General features: G+C 44.1%; 1 protein-coding gene across 10 annotated transcripts in view; it reads right to left on the minus strand.

The window, feature by feature from the left end:
• Positions 1 to 26,398, minus strand: part of PALM2AKAP2 (PALM2 and AKAP2 fusion) — a 567,675-nt gene that overhangs the window by 15,650 nt on the left and 525,627 nt on the right. For 9 of the 10 annotated variants that reach the window (XM_047831459.1, XM_047831462.1, XM_047831465.1 and 6 more), the window contains one exon: positions 17,364 to 19,767. In XM_047831459.1, coding sequence (XP_047687415.1) covers positions 17,364 to 19,767 — 2,404 coding nt within the window. Of the gene's footprint in view, positions 1 to 16,273; positions 16,326 to 17,363; positions 19,768 to 26,398 lie in introns of all 10 variants that reach the window. The other variant, XM_047831463.1, reaches the window with a different exon arrangement.

A 26,398-nucleotide genomic window follows, 5' to 3' on the forward strand; every position in this document is an offset into this window, starting at 1 on the left:
GACAGCATGAGCAGGGGAGGGGTAGAGAGACAGATAGAGACAGAGACAGAGAGACAGAGAGAGATTCTCAAGCAGGCTCTACACTATCATCACAGAGCCCGACATGGGGCTTGAACCCACGAAGCTGTGAAATCATGACCTGAGCCGAAACTGAGAGTTGGACACTTAACCAACTGAGCCACCCAGGTACCCCTGGCCAACTTCATTCTTTACCTTACCTGCTGGGGTCCTGGAAAGCATGTGGTTTGAGACCTCTAGACCTTAAGGAAGGAATGCCACCGACAAAGGCAGGTTCAGTGTTGTAGAAAGGTGTGCACCAGACATGGGAAAGGTGAGATTTTACCTTTTGAAGTGCCCTATAAGACTCCTCAGGATAAGGAGATCAGGTCAACTGGGATGGTGTGGTGGTGGTGACTCCAGATACTTTTATTAAGACCGTCTGCATCCTTCCCTCTTGGGAAATGGCTGGCCCTCTCTTCTGGCCCATCATAGGGGGATTTCATTGCCACAGAGCCCCAACTACACCACTGAGAAGCATCCTCAGGTGCAACAGCCATGATTTTTCCATGCCCCTTGTGCGAGACACAGCTGGTACGTGTGAACAGGGGATGTGGAGGAAACACACAAAACCTAAAAGTTTGGATCTAAAAGTTTGGAAACCACCAGGGGAGGATGAAGATCCATTTGACCCCTTCCATTCCCAAGCAGAAGGTGGCTCGTCTTTCTTCACCTTCCTCCCCAGACTTCTAACTTGGCAACTGCCTGCCAGAGCTGCAGTCACAGGTGAAGCCTGGAGACCATGTCTCCACGTGGGCTGCCACAGACCTTTTCTGGGCACGGCTCCTCTTGATGGGAGTTGGACACCCTCCCCACCCCCTAGAGTTCAAGAAACCCAGGTTTTAATTCTTGCACTGCCATTAACTAGCTATGTGTTCACTGTACGCAGACATTTAATGTTCCCACTCTTGGGCTGATCATGTAAGTTCTCCAAGCTTCAACTTTCCCAGCTATAAAATGAGAACTTTGGAAGAAGATGTCTTTGAGGTTGCTTCTCTCTCAGACATTTTGCTATTCTATCAAATACTTTTGGCAGGAAAATTGATCCTTATTGGTTAAAACAGAAGGCATATGGCCATGATGTTTGGCAAATTAGGTGCCAAGTAGTTTTCAATACACAGGGCACTCCATCGGCATCAATAACTTAGTGAAACTCATTACCTTGACCTAAATTACCCAGATCATTAATAAAAAGTCTTTTGATATTGACAGTAAGACAATAAATATTTCAAAATCCTCAAATTCACTAGCAATGGATTATATTTGTTATTATGGAAACAGGCAATGCTATAATGACGCCCAGAGATCTATCAACTATATTAAATCATAGCAAGATTTTTTTTTTTTTAATGGGAGAGGGGGTGAGAGAGAGGGAGAGAGGGAATCCCAAGCAGGCTCTGTGCTGATAGCATGGAGCTTGAACTCATGAACTGTGAGATCATGCCTGAGCTGAAATCAAGAGTTGGATACTTAACGGACCAAGCCACCCAGGCACTCCAAATAATTAGCCCCATGACTTCTCCACCCATCCCTCCTTCCTTTCTTTCATACTGAAATATTTTGAAACAATCCTAGACCTCAGGCAGTTATTACCCTGAATGTTTTGTGTGTGTCTCTCAAAGTTCCCATGGACTTTGAGATGAAGTCTTGAGAAATGATACAGCACAGTGGTGAGCATGCAGCTCTGGAACCAGCTGCTTGGGGGTGAATCCACCACTGTTTGCAGCCAAATAACCTTGGGCAGGTTACTTACTGTTTCTCTACCTCAGGGTCTCTACCAGCATATGGGTATGATGCTAGAGGTACCCACCTCATGCAGTTGGTATAAGGACTAAGTTAATATTTATAGTGTATAAAGTTAATATTTAAAACAGGGAGCATCCAGTGAATCTGGTTACTTCTTATTTGGAATCTCAAAGAACAATATGTCTACCAAGTAAGAACGAGCAATTTCAAGGGCATGTTCTGCATACACTTTTGGCAACTCTTCCAGAACCAGAAACAGACACCAAATTGCCAGGTTGATCATTTTCCAAGTGACCTCATGGGTCTCCAAATAATTTCCCAGAAGTCACCCCTCCAGCATTAATCTTCCAGAAGGCAGAGTCCATATTCACTGCTCTAACTTCACTCTTTCACAGGGCCACAGTGGGATTCCTGCCTCAAGGCACTTTGTTTATGCTTCTATGAAAGCCTTTTCACATACCGGCTTGTATCATACCTGGGTCTTTCAGCTTCTCTTCTCAGTTAAACTACATTTCAACCAAGGATAGGGGCAATTTCAGGCATTATGAATCCTTTAACTCAGCTCAGTGTAAACTCTGTTAGAACAGGACTTTGTCTTTCCTGGTCATTGCTGGACCCCAGTACCCACTGGGGTATTTGGCATAAGGTAGGAGCTCATGTTTGTTGAATGAGCCAGTAAGTACATTATGACATCTACATAGCAGCCACTTGTTACATGATTGTGGATTGGGACAAAATTCCCAACAAAGGATTTGACGGAAGAGTTTAAATGTCTTCACCAATTCCATGAAAGAAAACAACTGTGGTCTACAGAATCACAGACTCAATGGCTTTGCAGTAATAGCAAGCACATTTATATGGAATTTTATTTATTTAGATAGGCTTCATGTCGTTTGATCCTTACAGAACCCTGAGATGTAGTCAGGGTCGATGCCATGACAGCTGTGAGTGGTTTAGACCACAAAGACTCAGATGTTAATGCCAGCCCAAGTTACGTTAGCTAAAGTAACAATCAGAATTGGGTCTTGTCTGGAAACCAAATCGTGTTGATTATGGCTAACTTATATGGTGGTATGTACGCTGAAAGAGAATCGTGAAGAGGGCGAAGGGTTAATATAGAAAGTAATCAAGTATTGCACATTAAAGGATACTTTCCTGTGAGTATTCCCACAAAACCACCTATCTTTGGAGCAAGTTTTACCGGTTATGGCCACTAGAGGTCACATGTGTAACAGGTAGGAACCTCTGGACTTCTGGAATCAGTTTAGTTGATCTTAGGGGAAATCGGCTTTGCTGGGCTTCTCTGCTGGGCACTGTGATTTCCAACCCTCCCACCCCACTATGGTTCAAACCATGCACAGAACTGGAATCACACAATTGCCAAATAGGAGGAAATGGATCTGCTCCATACTCAACATCTTCTTCAGAAGGCCCAAGTTTGCAGCCAAGTCTTCTCAATGAGGATGGTGAAGAGACTTCTAATACTCTTCCCCCAGTAGTGGACATTGCAGACAATACCATCGTTTGGGTCTTGGGATCATTACATGAACGTGATACAAAATGGTCTCTGCCACAGGCCTGGGAAGTCTATGTCACCCTTGCCCATGGCCCTGTAAGGCCCCTTGAAATTCTTTGGCCCAGAGGACGTACCCCATTACAATTACAGAACAGTGATGGTTATCTTTGGTGCTCACTGGTGCGCATCTCGCACAGCACTTCCCAGCACCTCCGGGTTCCATCCCGGCTTACTCCGCCAAAGCTTGCTCTCGTATGTCTGTCCATTCAGTGAATGACTGAATAGAGCTAATGACAGCTAAAAGGGGCCTCCGTTTTCAATGACAAATATCCTGCTGTCTAGCTCCTCATCTGGACTGCATACTCTACAAAATAGCTCTCTTGAAGGATACCAGTCACTGTCCCTGTGAAACAACATTAACAGAAAGTGTCATGCAGACCTCAGGGCACATCTGTGTCCGTCTTGGCCAAAGGCTGGTACCTGATATTTACAGAGCAGCGAGCATACAAGTTCTATGACATTTGATGTAAAACTAGGCAGGGATTCTCAGTGGAGGTTTCCTTCGTAAACAGGATTTTGTTCAAATTATCTCATCTAGAGTAACTTTATTTATCTTTAGTTACTATTTTTTAAATTTATTTTTAAAAATTCCAGTGTAGTTAGCATACAGTGTTATATTAGTTCCAGGCATACAATACAGTGATTCAATAATTCCATATACTACTCAGTGCTCATCATGAGAAGTGTGCTCTTAATCCCCTTCACCTGTTTCACTCATCCCTCACCCACTTCCCTTTTGGTAACTATTAGTTTGGTCCCTATACTTAAATTTTTAAAAAATGTTTATTCATTTTTGAGAGAGACAGAGACAGAGAGTATGAGTGGGTAAGGGGTGGAGAGAGAGGGAGACACAGAATCCAAAGCAGGCTACAGGCTCTGAGCTGTCAGCACAGAGCCCAATGTGGGGCTCAAACCCACGAACCGTGAAATCGCAACCTGAGCTGAAGTTGGACGCTTAACCGACTGAGCCACCCAGGCGCCCCAAGTTTTTCTCTATATTTAAAAGTTCTTTTTTTTAATTTGTATTTTTTTGTTAAATTCCACATATGAATGAGATCATATGGTATTTGTCTTTCTCGGACTTATTTCACTTAGCATTATACCATCTAGATCCATCCATGTTGGTGCAAATGGCAAGATTTCATTCTTTTTTGTGGCTGAGTAATATTCCATTGTGTATATATATAATATATATTTTATATACAATACATATATCCATATATGCATGCCACATCTTCTGTATCCATTCATCTGTCGATGGACACTTGGATTGCTTCCATAATTTGGCTATTGTAAATAACGGTGCAATAAACATAGGGGTGCATATATCTTTTTGAACTAGGTTTTCACATTCATTGGGTAAATACTCATCTAGAGTAATTTTAGACTTGACAAGCTCTTAAAGGTGCTTGAAGGCAAGCAACTTCACTTGGCGGGTGGGGGGGGGGAATGATTCCAAAGCTGTTTCTAAAAGTGTGCCTTATTGGCTTTGCTTTGTGAGACAGTATTTGCTGCTAACAAAGTCATTGATAAACACTAGGTTAAAGAAAGCTTTAAAAATAAAATGAGATGGATTTCTTTACCAGGGGACTTCTCTAAGGTTTTAGTGCTATTGTGATTGTGAATCACTTATTCAAGGGTAGGTATGAAACATTTCTCAAATTTATTTAACCAGAGAACCTCATTTCATAGAATCCCTATTGATGTCTCAAGGAAAACAATTGGTGAAATTCTGTTCTCTAGCGTATATTAGTTAACTGAAGCAGCTCCCACAAGTTCAGTTAATAATTAAGTATAGGCACAAAGCTTACATATAAGAATTTCTACCGTTGTATTCTTTTTTTGAGAACTATACATGTGGGAAAAACCAAGATATCTGACTATAGGAAAATGGTTAAATTAGTTTTGGCTCATTCAGATAATGGAGTATTATTTAGTTATGACAAATCATGTTTTAGTCTCTCCAACTTAAAGGAATAATTAAGGTCATGGGAAAATACTCAAAATGTTTTAAGAAAAAAAAAAAAGAGAGAGATTACAGGGGTTTAAGAATACAGATTCTGCAGCCAGACTGCTGGGGTTCAAATCCTGGTTCACCAGTTATTAGCTGTGTGAAAGAAAACACAAGTGCATGCACAACATCTGGTAAAACCTCAGTCCATATAAGATGAACAGTCCTGTGGCAGGAAGAAGAATAGCCTCCGCTAGGATGCTTAACATCCTAATCCCTAAAACCTGCAAAGACACTGCTTTCATGGCAAAAGGACATTGCAGACATGATGCAGTTAAAAGCTTTGAGTGGGGAAGACTATCGTGAATTTTCCAGTTGGGCTTGGTGTAACCATGTAGGTCCAGGTGGGTCAGAGAAACGGAGACTTGAAGGTGCCACACTGCCAGCAGTGAAGAGGGTGGAAGGGGCTGTGAGCCAAGAAACGCAGGCAGCCTCTAGGGAAAGGGACGGAGCCCTAGAGTCTCCGGAAAGAACACAGCCCTACTGACACCTTGATTTTGGCCCAGGCAGACACTATCTTAGTCTGCTTGAGCAGCCATAACAAAATGCCATGGATTGGGTGGCTTACCCAACAGAAATGTATTTTCTCACAGTTCTGGAGGCTGGAAGCCTGTGCTCTGGGTGCCAGCATGGTTGGGTGTGGTGAGAACTGTCTCCCTATTTTGCAGATGGCCACCTCTCACTGGGTCCTCACATGGCAGAGACAGGGAGAGATCTAGATCTCTGGTGTCTTTTCTTAGAAGGGCACTAATTCTATCACAAGGGCCCCACCCTTATGAGCTCACCTAACCCTAATTACCTCTCACAAAGTGCCCATCTCCATTGGGGGTTAGGGCTCAACATATGAATTTCTTTTAACTTAGATTTATTTTTTTCTATTTCTATTTTAAATTTTATTTAAATCCAAGTTAGTTAACATATAGTGTGATAATAGTCTCAGGAGCAGAATCTAGCGATTCATCACTTACATATGACACCCAGTGCTCATCCCAACAAGTGCCCTGCTTAGTACTATCACCTAGTTAGCCCATCCCCTGCCTACCTCCCTTCCAGCAACCCTCAGTTTGCTCTCTGTATTTAAGAGTCTCTTACAGTTTGCCTCCGTATTTGTCTTATTTTTTCCTTCCGTTCCCCATGTTCATGTGTTTTGTTTCTATTCCATATATGAGCGAAATCATATGATATCTGTCTTTCTCTGACTGTATTTCACTTAGCATAATACATTCTAATTCCATCCACGTTGCCAGCATATGAATTTAGAGGGGACACAATTCAATCCATAGCTGACACACTGCAAACTTCTGACCTCTAGAGCTGTAAGATAATAAATTTGTGTTGTTTTAAGCCCCTTTATTTGTGGCGATTTGTTACAGCAGTGATAGGAAACGAATACAAATATAAGCCCAATATTACCTTCTATGCACGTATGTGCATGGAGAAACCTAGGCAGGTAGCAGTTAGGATTAGGAACTACTTTTATTTTTATCTTTATTCCTTGTTTTCCAATTTTTTTCTAAAATAAGCATGAATTAATTAAAAAATATAAAACAAACCAGAAAAAAAATCTTTTAAACGTTATTAGCCATGCCGAGAAAAGTAGATAAAGCTGCTTCATGCGCTAGGCAATCCGCAAGCCTTTGTATCTCGCCAGACAGCACACGCCCAGAGGAGCTGACACCCGCCCCCAACCAGGGCCTCTGGTGAGCCCTGCTCACGTCTGTGACAGCAGCATTCCAGGCCGTGGGTCTGCAAGGTGGACTAAGGAGCAGAGGGGGGAAGCTAAATTTCACTCCAAATTAGTAAATGCTGTCAGTGCCCCCCCCCCCACCCATCATGAATGGAAAACTAGAAAACACAAATTTGTGTTTCCTGCTTATTTAATCATAAATAATTAAACCCCGTTCTGGTCCACAGAGAGAAAGCCAGGCCTTGGCTACACTTCTGAATTTTCCAGGCAAGAAGGATTTCCCCTGGGCATCTGTGACAGGCTGTGCTACCCAGGGGAGGGGGCGGCAGAGAGAAGAACCACGGTTGCTCCCTGACAAGGAACCTGAGCGAAGGTGGCACAGGCTGGAAGCACAGCCGTTACCATCCCAGACAGCCGGACCCTTCTTCCGTAGGAACAAGGCTAACTTCTAGCAAGCCAAGGATGTGGCTTCCAAAAGTTTAGAAAATTATTTTGGCCAAACACTGTGATTTTGGTGACCATTACACTCCACATATATGGTGTCTGAGTTCTTAAATCAAAGATCCTTTGTTTCTACATTTCTCAAAAGAAAAGAAAAAGCCATCACCCACTCTTACTTAAAAACCAAACTGAACCGAACAAAGACGCCCACCAGATGCCATGCCTTGGCCAGGCCTCCTTCAATGACCTCCTTTCTTCACACAGCATGGCGATAAGATTGCAAACATCTAAGACGACTCACAAGTCGCCAGAAAGAAATGAGCTCAGACTTGTATTTTCAACTTCATTTCCTCCCAGTAAAAGGGAATATCCTTCCTGTCAGATCCGGGGAGCAGGTGATTGTGGGGTTCCAGCTGTGACCCACACACCAAAAGCTGGTCCCTGGTCCTTTTATCTCTTTTCCTGAAGGTTGCAGGGTTTTGAAAATGCAATGACATGAATCTTCAGATCGTAAGCCTAGCTTGGACATGAGAAATACCCCTGGCCCGGTGAAACAAGTCTGAGAAATTTCCAAATATTATTCCTTAAAGATTGGGGTGTTGGATGAGCTGCTGATATTGGGTCATCCTCAATGAACAGGACTGGAAGGTGAAACCTCTAGAAGGAAAGAGCTCTGCTTCTCTAGGTGAAGCACAGTTTCAAGACCGAAAAAGAAAAAGAAAATTAAAACAGAAAGAATGAAAATCACGGCAAATAGCAGTTCCCCCACCAAGCTCTTTTTGTTAAACGCCATTTCTACCAACATGGTGGGTCTGACTGTATGATGATTTCTACCCACCCCCCAAAGGGAAAGAGAAAGGAAACATGTTTATGGACTCGCAATTTCACTGTGCCCCAGTACGCTTTGTTTTTTGAAATCACAGCTGACTATTGAAAACGAATTCCTGAACTCAGGTTTTGTAAGTGAGATTTTAAGTTTTAATGAAGTAAATACGAAAATACACCAACTAGGAACAGAAAGCGATTTTTTTAACGTTTATTTATTTTTGGGACAGAGAGAGACAGAGCATGAACGGGGGAGGGGCAGAGAGAGAGGGAGACACAGAATCGGAAACAGGCTCCAGGCTCTGAGCCATCAGACCAGAGCCCGACGCGGGGCTCGAACTCACGGACCGCAAGATCGTGACCTGGCTGAAGTCGGACGCTTAACCGACTGCGCCACCCAGGCGCCCCCAGAAAGCGATTTTATAATGCAGGTTTTGACATTTATTTCAGCAGCTGTAGAAGAACAACTCCTACATAATTCTGTAAGGTTTTCTAGCTCTTGTCTTAAGACATAACAGTAGCTGTAGTAACAACAAAAGAGTAACTCTTCTTGGGTACTGGGCACTGAGGTCGGTATGATCTTATTCCCGTCTTACCGGTGAGGAGACTGAGGCTTACACAGGTGAAGTAAGCCAGTCACACAGTTAGCAAGCAGGGGAGTCGGGATCTGAACTTCAAATATAAATCCAGAGAAGTGACTGTGACATTTAGGCACCTAAGTTTCCTTGACCAGTTTTTTTTACATAAGGTATGAATTTCTATTTGAGAAATACAGACAGACTGGGAAGACCTGTGAGGTTGGATGCACACAGGTTTTGGGAAACCTTTGACGGTTACATTGAACGTCATGAGAAATAAAATACCATTACATGAAATCTAATATGCACTCTTTGGTACACTCCCCACCCACCGCCCCTAGCTCTCCACCCCGTAAGTAGTAGCTTATTCACAAAGATCAGATGGATGTGAGATGCCAGACTCCTGAGGGAATAGCAGCATGGCTGGTTAAGAGACACAGTCATATCCTGACTGGACTCCTGCAGTCACAGGGGACATCCTGCTCCCACGCCTGGCTTTGATTAGCTCACATTTCTTACGAGGGGTAGAGCAGGGATTTTTACAAGAATTAGGTCCTTTGATTCATCTTTTCTTTCTTAGCTCAAGATTACATCTTTTTTAGCACGTGGTGGAGTCTGATTTTTTTTGGAAGCCGCTCTCCTAACTTGGAGCACGGAGTAGCCACACACAGGGGTAAAGGGTAGGCGACACGGATGCCATGTGGTGTCCCCAACAAGGCATGAGCACCACTGGGGGCCAGCCGTGACACTGTGCATTCATCAGAAGACCCAGCACAATGAGCAGTGGTGGCAGAACTTGCTTAGAGCGGGGAATTAAACCGGTAGAGATGTAGTGCCTTTTCTCAAGTTCTACTTCCCAGAAGCCAGAGCCGCGGGTTCTTCATGGGAGAAAGACTGGAGTCCCTACCTTCTTGGGAGCGGGGCTGATAGGCTTAGCCTCAGCAGTTGCCCCTTCCAAACCTTGGGGGGCAATGCCCAAAGAGAAGTTTGAATTCTGGGATTTGAGAAGTCCTGATTTCACCACATACATTCACCCTTTGCCAAACACTTCTTCGGTCTAAACTTTTCTTGACAATTCCTTCCCAAATGGCATGTGTTTTTTAAAAATGAGCATATCTGCTGGGTAAATAAATAAATCAATTTGAAGACAAATAAAACACAAGGAATTTCTGGTCCCAGGTAGAAGGATCAATCATGAGCAAAGAGAACAGCAGAAAGCAGTCGCGGTGTTCAATGACCACCAGTAAACTAATGTATTTGGCTTTGGCCCCAACCCACCAAACATGTTCAGCTAATGGAGTGAACACTTATTCCTGCATGTTCTCAAACCAAGAGATTGAGTCTTCATTTAAGTACCCAATTCTTCCAAAGCTTTCAGGGAATAGACCTGTGTCTGGAATGAATGAGCTTCTTTCTGGTAAACCAACTTTCAGAAAGAACTCACAGGAGCCGTCAGGCTAGACAGCTCACCCGGACCATGCTGGTCCCCTCCGCCATCTGCTCAGCTCTTTTGGACAGCACCAGCAGTTTTGCCTATTGTAATTTGGAGCACTGGGGTTAAGTTCTGAAAGCACAAAGGATCCATTCTGGGTCACTAGGGTAGCACTGTCTCGTGGCCTCTGGGAGCAAACTCATTTGCCCAGACCGTGATGAGCAGGGGATTTCAGAGCTAGAGTGGGTCCAAAGAGCAGGGGGTAGGAAGGACCCAAGATAATGCAGGGGTCAGACCAGAGACTGGGAGAGGGTCGGGGGGAGACCGAGCTCAATCACTGTAGGCTGGAGAGGGGAGCTGTTACTACATACCTTGTAGACCTCCAGGGCAGAGGGGCAGGTTCAGGGGTGGCTAAGAAAGGGTATAGAAAGAATACGGACTTCGGAATCAGATGAGCCAGGGTTTGAACCTGGTTCTGCCACTACCTGGCTGAGTGACCTCAGCAGGTTACTTAATCTCTCTGGACTCTGGTATTAATTCTTTGAAAGGGGAATAATAGCATAGGCCCATGACCTCTTATGTCCCATTTGAAAATCCAAACAAGCTCTAAAAAACCAGCTTTGTCATAACTTACTTGGCAGCAAACCTCACGAGACCAGGCATGAAGTCCTTCTTGATGTAACGATCCCACTTGATGAAACTAACTCCTCTTCAGGTTTATAGCAGAAATCTAATGCGGTGATAGGGGGTAGCTCGGGACCCTGTCTGGGGCGGGGCGGGGTGTGGTGGTTACGTAATAGCATATGCATTGCAATGCTTTTATAAATAATAGTATATACACATTATGGCTTTTCTTAAATCAGAAAAATTCTGAATAGATCTGGCCTCAAGGGTTTGGATAATTTGTGTTACATCTCAGAAGACTGTTGGGAGGAATAAATGAGAAAAGGAAAAATGAGAAAATGTGTGTGAAGTCACTAGTATGGTACACAGCTTTAAGGTAACTTGTAGCTACCACGATTAGGCTTCTGTCACCAGAGAATGTACAGGAAATATGGTAGTAGAGATAATGCTCTGCAAGGTGCTCCACGTTAAGCTTTAGTACTGTCACACAGCCAGCTGGATCCCTACAGGTTATATAACCCGTGCCTCCCTGCGCGAAAGGGAAACACTGTATATTCCTGAAGGAGAGCCCTCTGTCACCTGTGCCTGTGACAGAATTTTTCTACCAGTTGCCAACACATGGTCTTCTACTATGGAGCAAAGAGGGCATCCCCAGTGAAGACTAATTTAGCATGGAATAAGCCACCAAGCTCTCTTTCATGAATATTATGCTGACATCATTTTTTTTTTTTTCTGTCTAGGACTTTTTTTCATGATATTTGAAGATAATAGAGGAGAGAGAAAAAAAGACCCAGCCAATAATCTTTATAATAATGTAACGATCACCTCCTGTGCAACCTTAATTTCAAACTGACAATTGAAGCTGAAACTCGTTGGAAATTTTATCTTTATAAGATATGTAACTATCACATCTTTCCACATATTAAAAACATGAGCAGACGCTCCAAGTTATGGAACTCAATATCCACACCTTCTCCTTTACCACTCCCCGTAATGTCCCACGGGGCAACTGATCTGACTGGGTAGATCAGTTCAACATCTGGCATGAAAATGGATACTATTTTGAAAAACCAAAGTAATCATCACCTAACTAACTGGGTTTCTCTGTCATGCCTAGAATTTGGAAGTGAAACCAGGATATCCAATAATAGACACCAGGCACTAAAGTGAGAACTGTTGACAGCCTTAATATGAAAAGACATTTGGAAAGATCCAGATTTTAACGTCAATAAAATGTTTGGGTTTTCCTCCCAAACTAGATCCTCAGGGGTGTGTTAGGCTAGTGCACCTGCTGGAATGCTTCCTTTCTTCTCTACTCCATCAACAGAGGGCACACGTGTGTTCACTCTTGGGAATATGGCCTCCCACACGACACACAGCCTTTGTCAACATGCATGGCAACATGCCTTCAGAAGTTCTTATGCTGAGGAAGAGCTCAACAGAAGCTGGTGGAATGGACTCATTAAAGTGGGAAGACTTTTCTTCCATCAATTCATGGATGAAGGCAGCTCTTTGTTGTCTGGCTTCAAACCAACTCTTTCATTTTGTTTTAAATCTCTTCCTTTAATCCACCCTAATCTTATTTAAGTACCTCAAACATACCAAGTTTCTTTTCCTTTTGGGCCTTCCTTGGTGCCCTTCCTTCTCACTGGAACAATTGCCCCTACCCCCTGAACCCAACTTTACTCCTTCAGTTCAAAGCTTGGATAGTAGTTTCCTAAGAAAGGAAGACTTCCCTTATACCCCCAGTGAGGTGATCTTCCTTGATCTGTGCTCTTACAGATTTTCATGCTTCTCTGCCATGAAATCGCCATGTTCGTCTGAAGTAAGTTTCTCTTACTGAGCTGTAAGTTCCCTAAGGGCAGGAACTGCATCTGCCTTGCTCACCTCTGTATGAGCAAAAGTCACACAGATCCTATTTAAGTGGAACTTCTTCCTTTAAAACCTCCTAAGAGCCAACAAGATACAATTTCCAAAATAATTTTCCTAACAACTGTTTTTTGAAAATGACAGCATCATTTAAAAAATATCTTTCTCCATCTTTGAAAGGCAGGGAAACTAAAAGCAAAAACAAGTTTATCTTTTCAACACCTGGGGAATGGTTGGAGAGAATTAGTAGATTTCTCTTTCCCTATTGCATCTTCGCTCTCAGTGGATTCTCCTTGCCTTAGGTTTTAGGAATCCAGCATGTCATCAACATGATTTCCACCGGAGGAGAAGTTAAAAATTATATTTTTCACCACCTGATATCAATCACGCTGGGTCATGCAACAGACCAGCTGAGTCACCTCTACTGGTGGGACATGTGGAGTAGCACAATAGGAACTTAGCAACATCTCCATTCACCAAACCAAAGTTGGAGCCAACAGTTCTAACCCTGGCCATGAATCGTCCAGTTTGGCTGCTCAGAGCGATGTGTCAGCCTCCTCCTTGATTACGAACTTAGAGGCTGGCTAGCCAAGCAACACTCCAAACATTACCAGGCATGGAGAGAAAGAAAATCACATTTTTCATTCGGTTCCTTTCAATCCATGTCATAATTCTGGGAAGCCCTGCCACCTACTTTAAATGTTCTAGAGATAAACATGAAGGAATGAGGTGCACACGCATCATTTTCACGACTGTGTTCAGTACAATAATTAGACAGCTGCAGTATGCAGACTTGCATGGATGGATTACCATCTTACCAAAGTGGCAGAATCAATCCTATGGAAAGGGATGTAGGGGAGGACATTGGAGGGAAGTGCTGGGAAAAGTAGTCCTGGGCTGCTGGGATGCTGAGGGAAAACATTAGAACCCTGACATTTTAAGCCTGGTCAGGAAGATCAAAAGACTGCAGCAGGTCAGGGAACAGAGGAAAGTGTTGAAATGTTTTTAATCTTGTTCACATGGAAGAAATAAAGGAAGGGAACAATATGGTGGGAGGCTCAATTAAGAAGAGGAGTAAAGGGCAGCTGGGTGCCTCAGTCAGTTAAGCATCTGACTCTTGATCTCAGCTCAGGTCTTGATCTCAGGGTCATAAGTTGAAGCCCTGCATTGGGCTCCACACTGGCGTGGAGCCTACTTAAAAACAAAACAAAACAAAAAAAGTGGAGTGAAGAAAAATGAAAATACCCACTGAGCACATGCACTTGCAGGAAGGTTCTATAATAAATAACATAAAGGGAGGGTTAGGTAGGTAGAGCCAGCTATAACTGACAGGAGAGCCATGGTATTTACCTCCTATGTGAGCAGAAGTTGATGAGATGCCTGAAGAACCTTCCTCTGCCAGACTTTGGGCTCTTGTGCAGGTCCTTTACAGTCACTTACACATGAAGTAGGCTCCTCAGATTGGGCTGAATTCAAGTGGTATAAAACCTTTTTCTAGGATACCATGCAGAATGCCCATTGGCATCTCTGTGCCAAGCTAGCCCACAAGAATTTGAAATGAACTTGACAACTAAGGATCTTTGGGAAAAGCCAACTGGTCACTATTAAGCACACACACAAAAAATCCTCCCTTGCAAGTTTTCTTTGCCTCACTTAGCTGGCCACTGCCCTGTGACCTGTAGGAATTAAAAACCATATCAAGAAAGTCGCCAGGCTTTTCCTCATTCTCCTCTCTTTCTTTCCTTCATGAACAATTTAGTCCAAAAGCCACTGGGGAGGAGCTCTACAAGATGGTGTCTGCAGTTGAGGGTAGGATACCACAGTGGCCCAGAGTGCTGTGCTGGAGCCACAGCAGGTGGGTGGGGGACAGAGGTGACCTAGCACAGGGTATTGGAACCCAAGTTGGGTAAGGAAAATAGGAGACTGGTTACATAAGGCAAGGAGAGGATTGCTCAAACAATAAATACATCAAGGGTATTTGAACCAGGTATCTTGTCAACAAGGAGGTTACAAATATGGGGAGAATATGAGCCCTGTGGTATTAGATTAGAGTTAAAGGTATCAGGGTGAGCTCATGGTTTTCAAGATAGATAGGTAGGTAGGTAGGTGGATAGACGGATAGACAGACAGGCAGACAGACAGACAGAATGTGTATATATTCTCTAATTCTGTTCTTTGAGAGTGCCTGGGAACAGGGACAAACAATCTAATAACAATGAGCACACCAATCACCCAGATTTTGATTTCTAAATTCCATTCTCCACTAACAGGAATTAGTGCTATTTGAAGAAATGGCTGATTTCAGGGTTAGGAAAGTATCAGATGAGACTGGAACATATTGTGGTGTCAGAAAGTGAGGACATGTCCATAGGATAATGAGACCATGTCAAAAGGACATGAAGTTAACTTGAAAGGGTTCCCATAAGCTATATCTACACAAATTAAGAATAAACCTAACAGAAATGGATTATAACCCACTGAATATAATAGGAACCCACAAGACCACACTTACATAAATAGATACATGAATAGATTTAAAGTTTGATGAGAAGTAGGATAAAGATTACATAGTACCAAACTAACTGTACAGAATATTTATTAATATTTATTTATTATTTTTAAAAATCTTAATGTTTATTTATTCTTGAGAGAGAGAGAGAGAGAGAGAGAGAGAGAGAGAGAGAAAGCACGAAGCAGGGAGGGGCAGAGAGAGAGGGAGACACAGAATCCAAAGCAGGCTCCGGGATCTGAGCTGTCAGCACAGAGCCCAATGCAGGGCTTGAACCCACAAACCATGACATCACGACCTGAGCCAAAGTTGGACACTTAACCGACTGAGCCACCCAGGCGTCCCATGTTTGTTTGTTTGTTTGTTTATTGAAAGAGAGACAGAGGACAAGCAGGGGAAGGGCAGAGAGAGAAGGAGACACAGAATCTGAAGCAGGCTCCAGGCTCCGGGCCGTCAGCACAGAGCCCGACACGGGGCTTGAACTCATGAACCATGAGATCATGACCTGAGCTGAAGTCGAACACTTAACTGACTGAGTCACCCAGAGGCCCCAGAATATTTATTAATTACAAAGGACAAAGTAATTTTACTCTAGAACCTTATAAGACACTCCTTCAATCAAGTGATCCAAGTTAATATTATATGAAAAAAAAGTCAACATCTGTCCCTGATTGGACACAGTGAGAAGAAATAACATCATTTTTGTGGTAGTCCTACCAAAGATGCATAACCTACATGTACTCATGTGAAAGCATAGACAAATCCAAAATGAGGCATATTCTATAAAATTGGGGACGACGGAGATCATGTTGGCAATTTATTCTCAAATGGTTCATAATAAGAGATATTTGTACTGTACTTGGGAACTTAAGGTTGAGACTGTTTCAAAATTTAAAAATTAATAATCAAAAGAGTTACCTTGAGTCACTGTAGATTTGACGGAAGCCAAGTGTCAAGATGGGAATAAGATCTGGATAAACCAAGTCAAACGCCAACAATTATATGTTAGGGTAATGCTTTTTAGATAGTCTCCAGTGAAAGAAGTTACCCCTCAGTCCACTATGAACCAATACTTTAAAAAAAGCACAAAACTCCACACTTGGATTTGAGGACAATACCAAATTGCGACAAGAATTTTCAAATGCTTGCTCTCAATGTCTGTACTTTACTCTCGGCATGGACCGGTAACGAACAGTCCGTGGACTAACCCAGATCACATTTTGAGTAGCACTTCTCTGCAGCAGGACGTGCAGATCTCTGATTGCCATCATATCCAAATGGGAAACAAAAACTGGTCACGCTGTTGTCCATAATGGTAGCAACATTACCACCATACTTAACACCAGCCATTTACACAAAGTATACAAAGGGACTGCCCAGGCAATGGGAGGGGACTAAAGACCTGCCTTTACAAAGAGTCAATTTCTCCAAATGTGTCATAGGATAAGAATAAATGAGACCACCCCTGATTCCAAAGAAATGGCACCGTGATGACTAAAAGGAAGACCAATCCAATCGTACAGAAGAGGGACAAAAACATCTATGGTCGATCTGCAACCCTGGGTCATGACTGCCATTGCTAGGAAAGAACCTGGCACTCAGACGGCGTTAGTAGAGCACGTCCTCCAAATCAGATGGGTTCGATTTAACTACAGATGCTAAGGGTCAAGCTACTGACTCCAACACAGTCCACACATGGGCTCACTCTGACACACTGCCCCTCCCTCAGCCAGAGGCAGCCCTTTCAAACAAAAGAGAACAATTCTCTACTAAACCAAACCCGGAACAGAATGATGGGAAAGGAGCCATTGCATCCTCTGGGAAATGGCACACCGTCCAGGCCCAGGGTTCTTCTGACTCCACTTGCATGTCCCTGGATACAAAAACCCTTGTGTCAGTGCCCCCGACACTAATTCTAGCCACACCCAGAGGAGGCTCCACAAAGAAACACATAAGCTGGAATCAACCGATTCCCACGGCGTCTGTCTCTGGTGCGCACTTCACTTACCTGGAGCGGTTTTGTAGCATGACGTTCGGGAGGGCAGCGATTGGGCGTTCTTTGCCCTGGGGCTCTGGGTATTCTGCAAGACTTGCCTCTGCCTCTTCAGTTCCTCTTCCCTTTCTTGAGCTGCTCGGATCTCTTCTTCGATCATGGACAAAGTCCGCTGCTTCCTTGACCTCAGCTTGAAGGGCCCAACCATCACATCGGACTCTTGAGTGGCCAGGAGCGAGGCTGTGCTCCTCAGCTCAGCTGCCTCTGAGTACTTGCTGAAATAGCTCCCTTCCGGTCTGGTCTCCTCCATGTTTATTGGGCCACTGGGCTGTACGGCTGGCAGTGGCTGGGAGGGCCCCCTTTCCCTGAGTGCCCGGTCTTCAGCAGGCAGAATCTTTGGTAATACCTCCCTCTTCTCTTGAACAGGAGAAGACACCTGAGGCGGCTCAAACATGCTCTGAGGCTTCTCTGAACTGGGAGCCCCAGTGCCAGCTTCCTCTAGAGTTGTTCCAGGTCCCTGCTGTTCTGTCCCACCCTTGCTGGTTTCGGACACAGCTCTATCCACTTGCTCGGCTATGGCTTGTTGAATGGCATTCTGCACCAGGAGACCAGCCTGATACTCCAAGGGATCATCAACCGATGGAGAGTCTCCCAGTGTGGATGAAGGGGAATAGAAACCGTGATCACTAAAGGACTTGGAGACGCCTTCTCCTCGGCCCTCTGAAGGGTTGTCAGTTTGTGGAGTCTGGGGCAGAGAAAAATCAGCCAGTGAATTCTCCTGGAGGGCATTGGTTGTCTCATTGGAGGCCCCGCTGTCACTGATGTTGTCCATGCTAAAATCGTTGGACAGGGTCTCCAAGACAGTGGTATCCTGGGACCTCACTGACAATTCATCCAAACCAGAGTCAAGCTCCTCTTGGGTCAAAGAGACATTGACTGACCTTGAAAACTGATCTAAGATCCCAGGGTCGTCATCCTTGACCACAGTGAGGACGGCCCGGGCACTGGTAAACTCCCCATCCTCTGCCCACAGTTTGGATAAGGGCCCACGTTTGGAAGGCTCACTGTAGGGCCCTTCCCTCCCCTGAGGAGCTGTGCTGCCCTGGCTTCCCCCCGCAGGCTGACTCTCCAGGGCACAGCTGGCTTTCTGCTGCCCCTTGGCTGCTGATGCACCACTGTCTTCTGGAAGGCCCCCGACGGAAGCTGGTCTCGAGATGGTCAGTGGCTTGTCTGAGTTGATTGACCCCAGAGGCCTATAAAAGGGCTTGATAGAGAAGAGCCTAGGTGTACTCTGGCCCTTGGCCACTGTTTGCCTGGAACTCTCCATGAGCTGGAACTGTTTGCGAGCGGCAGAGAAGTCTATCTGCTCCGTGACGATGTCCTCCTTTACGTTTTCTGCCGCGCTGGCCTGGTCACGGGAGGCCACAGGGACCGCGCAGAGCTGGGCTGGGGGCGGCTGCTGCTGTTGCATCAGCAGCTGTTCCTGCTGCGCCCTCCTCTCCTTGCGCTCCTTGTACTTTTTGTGCGACTCCAGATGTTCCTCGTCCAGCTGCTCCTCGATGGTTTTTTCCTGGGGAGGATTCCACCATTTTGCCGCGATGCCAGGATTCTTTTTCACGGCCTGGCTCCGGATGAGTTCTCTCCTTTCCTTTTCCAGCTCCAGCATCTCTTCCGAAGGCCTCACTTTTCTGACACAGAATTGCTCCTTCTCATTCTCGTCGTCCTCAAAGAGCTTGGAGGGCTTCTTGTCCTCATGGAAGGCACGCAGCTCAAACTTGGCCTCCTTCTTCAGTGTGGTGAGCGTGAGCTCCCCGTCACGGCCCGAGCACCGCGAGCTAGTGGAGGAGCTGGGGCTCGCGGGTGCCTGGAGGCCGTCCCCCAGCAGATCTTGGGGCTGGTCAGGCGAGTGGCCGTTGGCTTTTCCACCGTCTGCCATGGCGTCAGAGTTGCTTGTGCTGAACTCGATGTGAGGAGGGGCCTGTCTGCCCACTGCCCTCTCCGTGAGTTCTGGCTGGATGGCTGTGTGGGCAGGTGGGCTTCGACTGCTCGCCACGACGACTGCTCCAGGCTCTGGGGACGACGTGCCGTTGTAAGTTCCGTCCACAGCAGAATCGCAGCAGCTGGCCTCCAGCACCTCGTCTAGATAGCGGATCTCTCTGGCCACATCATTATCCAGAGATTCATGGTGATCAGCGAGGAGGCCATTGTGGGGGGGTGAGTAGAAAGGGGAGGGGTGGTCCATGGAAGGCGGGGTAGAGGTGATTCCAGGAACACTTTTACATTCTGCAACAGAGACTTCAATTTCCATGTTTTTGTGATCTGGGGGAAGGGAGCTGGTTGGAGGCTCCAGGGGGCTGACGCTGCAATTGTCTCTCTCGTTTTTTAGCCGGACATCATCCTCAGAAAGCTGGGGAGGCTTCTGAAATAAACAGACAACAAAGGTCAGGGTTAGCTATTAAATCTCTTATGGAGGCGAACCCTGAGAAATTAACTGGTAACTCACTGGAAGAAAAACTGAAGCAATGACAAGTTCTTTGGAACAGAGATTTCGCTTCTAATAATTCTTCGCATATTCATTTTGCTGTGGTAATTCATTCATAAACCTCTCGATGTTACAGATTCTGCTTTGTTTACTGGGGGTCCAGAGAACGTTCAATAAATGCCAGTCCCACTCTTAAATTTAAAAGTAAATTAAGATTCAGATCATTTGAAGGCATTGCTCAAATATCTTCTAAAGTAGAAAAGATTATACAGGAATTGTACCAGAATTTAATAAAACATCTTAATAGCAAACAACTGCAGAAATGTAATAGGATTATTTGTGTGTCCCCAAGTAGAGCAAGAAGGTCCTTTGGCATCAGCGATTTTTATTGAAATCCTCTGCCATATGTAATGCAATATTTCTGGAGACAAGAAACTTCCTGGAAAATTTTTCCAAGAGAAAATACTGGAAAACAGTAGATTCCTTCAATGGCTCCTTAACAGCTACAGGGCCCCAGTGCAATGGCTCTTAATCGATCATGTACATTATAAACACCGTAACCAAAGCCACTGACTGTATAGTTCTGTTCTCTGGGACTATATCAAAACAACACTCCTTAGTTAAGGAGTGAGGGCTGCTTTGAAAAGTTAGTAGCCAGCAGCAATTCTCCAGTTCCTAAAATGCACTATATGTGATAGCTCCAATCTTATTGTTCAATAAGAAAAACCACATCTTTTTAATGTTTTGAAATAAATCCTATATTTTCACCAATCCCATGTGATTTCTTTTTTGGCATTAGTAAAATTAATTTTCAAATTCCAGGAGGATTTTTTTTTTCATACCCAAGGATTCTGGTTTATCTCAGAAAATTCAGTGGTAAATTGTAAGCTTAATTTGAGTGTTCCTCAAGAATTTCACTGACACCTTGGTCAGGCTTGTCTTCCTCTCTTGAGTCTAGAGTATGCCTCGTATTACTGACATAGTACAATGCAAAAACTGCAAGATGGTACCATTTTCATTTGCATCGGTTGTGAACAATTTTAAACTCTTAGAACATAATATTAAAACACCACCTCAGGATGATTCTCAGGAGATTCATTTCAAAACACTTCCAAGGAAGGTTCATAATTATGGATTTGTTCATGAGACTTAAACAGCATGGGAGTTTACCCTACATGCTCTGCACTTCTGTCAGAATGGTGAAAACTCTCATGGTCATCCATGACCTAGAAGGTCATCCATGAGCTGGAAGGTCACCCATGAACAGGTGGTTTCTTTCACTCTTCATTTTTTACATTCTCCTTTAGACTTAAATCAATCAAGTAATATATGTTCCTTCTTTAGGAATAGGTAACAATGATTCTTTTGTCAATATCTTCTGGTCTTGGATGAACTTCCAGTCTAGTTCTGGTCTTTGTCCAAATCTGGTCCTTTAATACCATTAATATTTATAATGCTAATATCTTTATTTTATTTTATTTTTTTACCATTAGCTAATGGTTCTTTTTTCTTTTATTTTATCTTTTATTTTATTTTTTTACCATTAGCTAATGGTTCTTTTATCTTTTATCTTTATCAAGAGTCATGTCAAAGACATTTTTACTGCCTTTTAAAAACATTAACTAGACTTTCTTTTGGCAAGGCAATCGCCAGTAGTATCTATGTCATTAAGAATTACAGAAAAAATATTAAGTTTTATTTATTTATTGTGAGAGAGAAAGAAAGAATGAGTGGAGGAGGGGCAGGGAAAGAGAGTCCCAAGCAGGCTCTGTGCTCTGCACCAAGCCTGACTCGGGGCTTGATCTCATGACCAGGAGATCATGACCTGAGCTGAAATCAAGAGGGGTATGCTTAACCGACTGAGCCACCCAGGCACCCTAAGAATTACAGAAAATTTGAATGCCTGCCACTTACTGGCTGCCATTCAATTTCAAATAAACCTACGTCAAAATTAGCCCACTCCATGGAAAGCTATTACTGGAATAAAGAGACCAACAAAAAGAGACACAAGGCACTGCTACAGTGAGAGACAGATTATCTGTGAGTCTCCCACCCCAGCTTCATTTAGTCAATGATTTACTGCTAACAGTCTTTATGGGAATAAGGAGAGCTTTTCCTGTATCCTATTTGGCTTCTGGGGGCGGAGGAGGGAAGATAGGAAAATGGTAGGAAGTTGCTGGAACTGAAAAATGGTTGAAAATCACTGCCCTATTGAACATAAAGTATTTTAGAGTAGTTGGCATAAGAGGAAAGAGGGTGGCATAGCATTAAAGGAATTTAAAAGGCAAATAATTCATTCTATAGCTCATTTGGTCATTAATCCATTCATTAAACATGCAGGAAGCTTATTTTGTGGGGTCATAATGAGATTAGCGGCAACAATAAGCTCCAGGAGACACTTTTTTCTTAACAAAAATTGGACTTCCTAGGAAGCCCTAAGTCTCTTTTGGAGTTTATTTCATCTTGTCAGGAGGAGTGAAAAACTCGCCTATAGTTCTCTCCTGTTGCTAATCACAGGGATAGAAGGTCCTGAACCCCCTCCACAGCATTGCCCAAGAGCACGCTGTCTCTTTCTCCTGGATACGTCCATTCAAGCGCCGGACAATGAGCTAGGAGATGCTCTGCCAGCATTTTTTTCTGTCTCAGAACTTAAAAAGTATACCAACCCTTTTCAAGGCATACTTTCTGAAGTAGCAAGTGTTCCAATTCAAAACTTTAAAAGTCTGAGAACAGCTTCTGACAATACATTTTCACAATGTCAAAAAGACTACCATCAGCTTTTCGTCAGAAATGATGAGTCTCATTCCTTGAATATCTTCTATGATGGGTCAAACTAAGATTTTACAAATGCTGATTACTGCTTAAAAGTCAGAGTTTGGAGTCCCAATGTACTGAGACATGATTCCGTTCCAATACACTTGTGTAAAAAATCTAGGCACTGGAGGGTGTAAACAGGAAAGCGGTTCTCTCTCCTTCCCGTTACAAGGGGGCTCCTCCCGCTTCTTTCCATAAATTCAGAACATTTTTCTTGACACTCTGTCCCATGTACTTCAGAGAGTAGCAGCTCTACACCCTAATCAAGGTAGAAGTAATTAAAGAGATAACCCTGACTTACTGATTCACAACCATGCCTCAGAGATCCTGAGTTTTTGGAAAGTTAGGCAACAGTTATAACAAAGGAGCAAATTCCTGAGTTCTATTCTCAACTGGAGGAATTTACCTTCACGCAAGATGGCCTGATACAATCAAAGCCACCTGTAAACTACACCAGGTAAACAGAAGTGGCAGGAATCTGGGCTTGGTGTCATTAAATGATGTCTTACTCAAACCAACAAATGCTCAGTGCGCCCTTCGAAGATTAAAAAGACTAGACTTTTCCCTATGCTTCAGATAAGGTGAACCTGATTCCGGATTCAGATAAAGTACACATTCATCAAGGGGACTGGGAAGTCCTTCTGAAATCAACTGTGCCTCAGTGCAAAACAGAACAAAAACAAAAACAAAACCGAGCAAACTGGATTTTCAAAGGGTGCTAAGGGGCACCCTCTTTGGACTGCCCCTGCTAACCCTCCAGGTGGAGGCCTTGTAGAGCGCGACACATAATACCTGCCAGCCTACTGGCTTCCCCAAATAGCTAATAGCTGGTCAGGATGTCTACTATTTACTTTAGAAGATGTGGGCAGAGACAATATAATACAGCTGCATGTGTGTGTTTGAACTTAGTTTAAATTACATTCAGAAGCAGATAGCCAACCTAACTGGGAATATACACTCTAGGAGTGGTCAACCAGGATCTAATCAGAAATTCCAGGCTCCACAGATGGCTTCCTTCCTGGGTAGTTTGGCTCTCTTTAACTCCCATGGCCCCCTGAGGCATTGCCAACTGGCATCATTAAGGTGAGAAATGGGTTTTCATCAGTGAAATTAGTGGCTTGTCAATTAGCATGATAAAAACTGGAAATCTGGTGAAGTTGGTGGTGTTCAAATTTGCAGATTAGAGATGTTCTCCGTCCTTTCCCGAAATAGATTTACAGACAGAGTGAGCAGGGCAGGGGAAGGGGGCTCGTACACCCTTAGGGATGGTGCTTTGAGCCTAAAAGCTAAATGGCTCTTTCTCTGCCTTTAGGTTCAGAGGACTTTAATGGTTTATTAACCCCTATAGGGTAAGGGAATCCTGCCTTGTAAAACCTGTCTTCATGCAAGGTGGGGCTGGAGCATCTAGAATCTTCAGGAGCTGGGATTTCTTTGAGGTTACAGACAGTAGGTTTTATGCCTACTTTTACAAATGGTTGCTTAATAAACGTCTGTATAGGTGCCAGAACTCAGTACAAGACGTGCTTTTATTATAACCCGGTAGCCAGGTTGTGTCTCAAGCTGCTGCTATTTACCAAAACGTGTTTAATAGTTATGCAAAACAAATTAGTATGGGTTAGTTTACAATATGGGTGCTGCCCGGGATCGCCTATGAAAGTTCTGCCAGACCCTATGCAAGACAATCATGGGACTCTCCTTGGCAGACTGTAACTCCTTTGTAAGCAGGACTTGTAACAAGATCTCTCAAATCTGTTTCGGGAATTAGAGTAGATAATGTGTTTAAAAGTACTATGTATACCGCGAAGTGTTTAATGCAAATGTTCCTTATTATTAAGCAATTTTACACGGAAGTGTAAATGACCATTATTAAATTCTCTCTGGGAGCTGGTTGACTTTTTGTGGGGAGGAGCAGGGCGTGATGGGAAAGTTTTCATTTTGAGAAGAAATCCACATGAGGCAATTACAGGGGAAAGGCCGAGAGGCAAGGCTAGAAGTCAGACCTAAGGCATCTCTAACCTCCCTAATCTTTTCCAGTCACATCGGAAGCAGAGGAGGGGTCACACATTGGCCTGAACAGAACCTGGACCATTGCCAATACACTACTAGCTGCACAGATGTACAAGTGAATGAGGCAGCACAATGAGCCTGTTTGGTGGGCACACTGTGAGTGTCACATCCCCATTTTTTTAAAGTTTATTTATTTGGAGACACAGAGAGAATGGGGGAGGGGCAGAGAGAGAGAGGGAGAGAGAGAATCCCAAGCAGGCTTCAGCATGAAGCCCAGTGCGAATTTCGAACCCACAAACTGTGAGATCGTGACCTGAGCTGAGATCAGGAGTCGGATGCTCAACCGACTGAGCCACCCAGGTGCCCCGTCACATCTCCATTTTACCGCGGACACACTCTGTTCATAGTACACAAACATACACGATCCGGGCTGATACTTGCAACAAGGCCTTTTTGTATGCAAAACTTTAGTTTTAAAACTTTAGAATCTGAGGTTTAGAGAAATTGAAAGATTTTTCCCAAGATCACCTGGCTAGGAAGTGGCAAAGACAGGATTTGAAGGCCGGTTCTTCAAAATTCTCTCCTAATACTCCAAAAAGTGTTCTCAGTGACAGCAGGCTTCCAAAATGATTAGGGCTATGTTAAGAAGGGTGGATAGACTTAAAAGAGTATTCACTTGGCTTTCTGGTTGACCATTTGCATACCTGTATCTCTAGAAGTGATGGGAGACACGCAATTTGGCTTCAGAGGTCAGAGACCCCTCCCCACCATTTATTCAGAAAGGAACTGAGACAGACTTCCTGGAGACTTAGTTTCAGCTTCCTTTCTTTTGCTCTCCCTGTAGGCCCCCTAGTTAGAAATGAGGGTGCTGACTTCCTGCACGGTCTGGGAATTTTACCTTTCCAGCCGGCCTCTGAGGAGAGTCCTCTGCTTCCTCCACGACAACCCAGGGGCAAAATATTAATACCCCACATCCCAGACATTGCAATAGACACCATGCATAAAGGCTGTGACTCCTTCCCAACACCACAGAGTCAACAGCACAGGTGAGATTCTAGAAGACTGTGTAATTTGCCCAGAAAACACATCAGGGTCCTGACAGCTGCCCAGCTGGGGTGATGGACGCCAGTGTGCTCTCTCTTCCTTGCGTCTGCTGCTGGGCGTATCATGAGCTGAAAGAACTTGAAGGAGGTACATTTTCCTTAGCAGATATGGCTGGGACCAGGGGGTTACCAAAAAGGTGTCCTTTGCTACAAGGACAAGCAGGAAGCTGTAACTTCTACTCAAATGTATTCACAGCTTCCCCACCCACCTCCCCACCACCCTCAGGCTGTTACCTCTTGACCCAGCCTGTTACCAGCTGTGACCTCCCAGGCTCCTAGCCTAAATGCCTGGTGTGACCCAAATCACTCAAACATCAGCGGCAGGCTGCACAACCAGCTTCCTACTCTGAATAACCCAGATTACTTCCTACTAAGGCCATGCTATTTAAATTAGAAAGACTTTTCCCCAGGTAATAGGTGACCTGATCCTTTAATCCAGTTATTTTTAAGTTCCACCAAAAATACAAACTCATTCTTGGCCAGGGAACAGAGGCGTGGCTATAAAATAAAACTTCCGCATAGCTGTGAAACAAGAGAGCATCTCCGTTTTCCCTTCTTACCCTTTCTCTCTTTTCCTAAGTCGAGTTTTGACTACACAGGGCTCAATTGCTCTCACAGCAGAGAACTGGTTCTGTGGTCCATGT

This window comes from Prionailurus viverrinus, chromosome D4, assembly GCF_022837055.1.
Source record: "Prionailurus viverrinus isolate Anna chromosome D4, UM_Priviv_1.0, whole genome shotgun sequence".
NCBI lineage: Eukaryota > Metazoa > Chordata > Mammalia > Carnivora > Felidae > Prionailurus > Prionailurus viverrinus.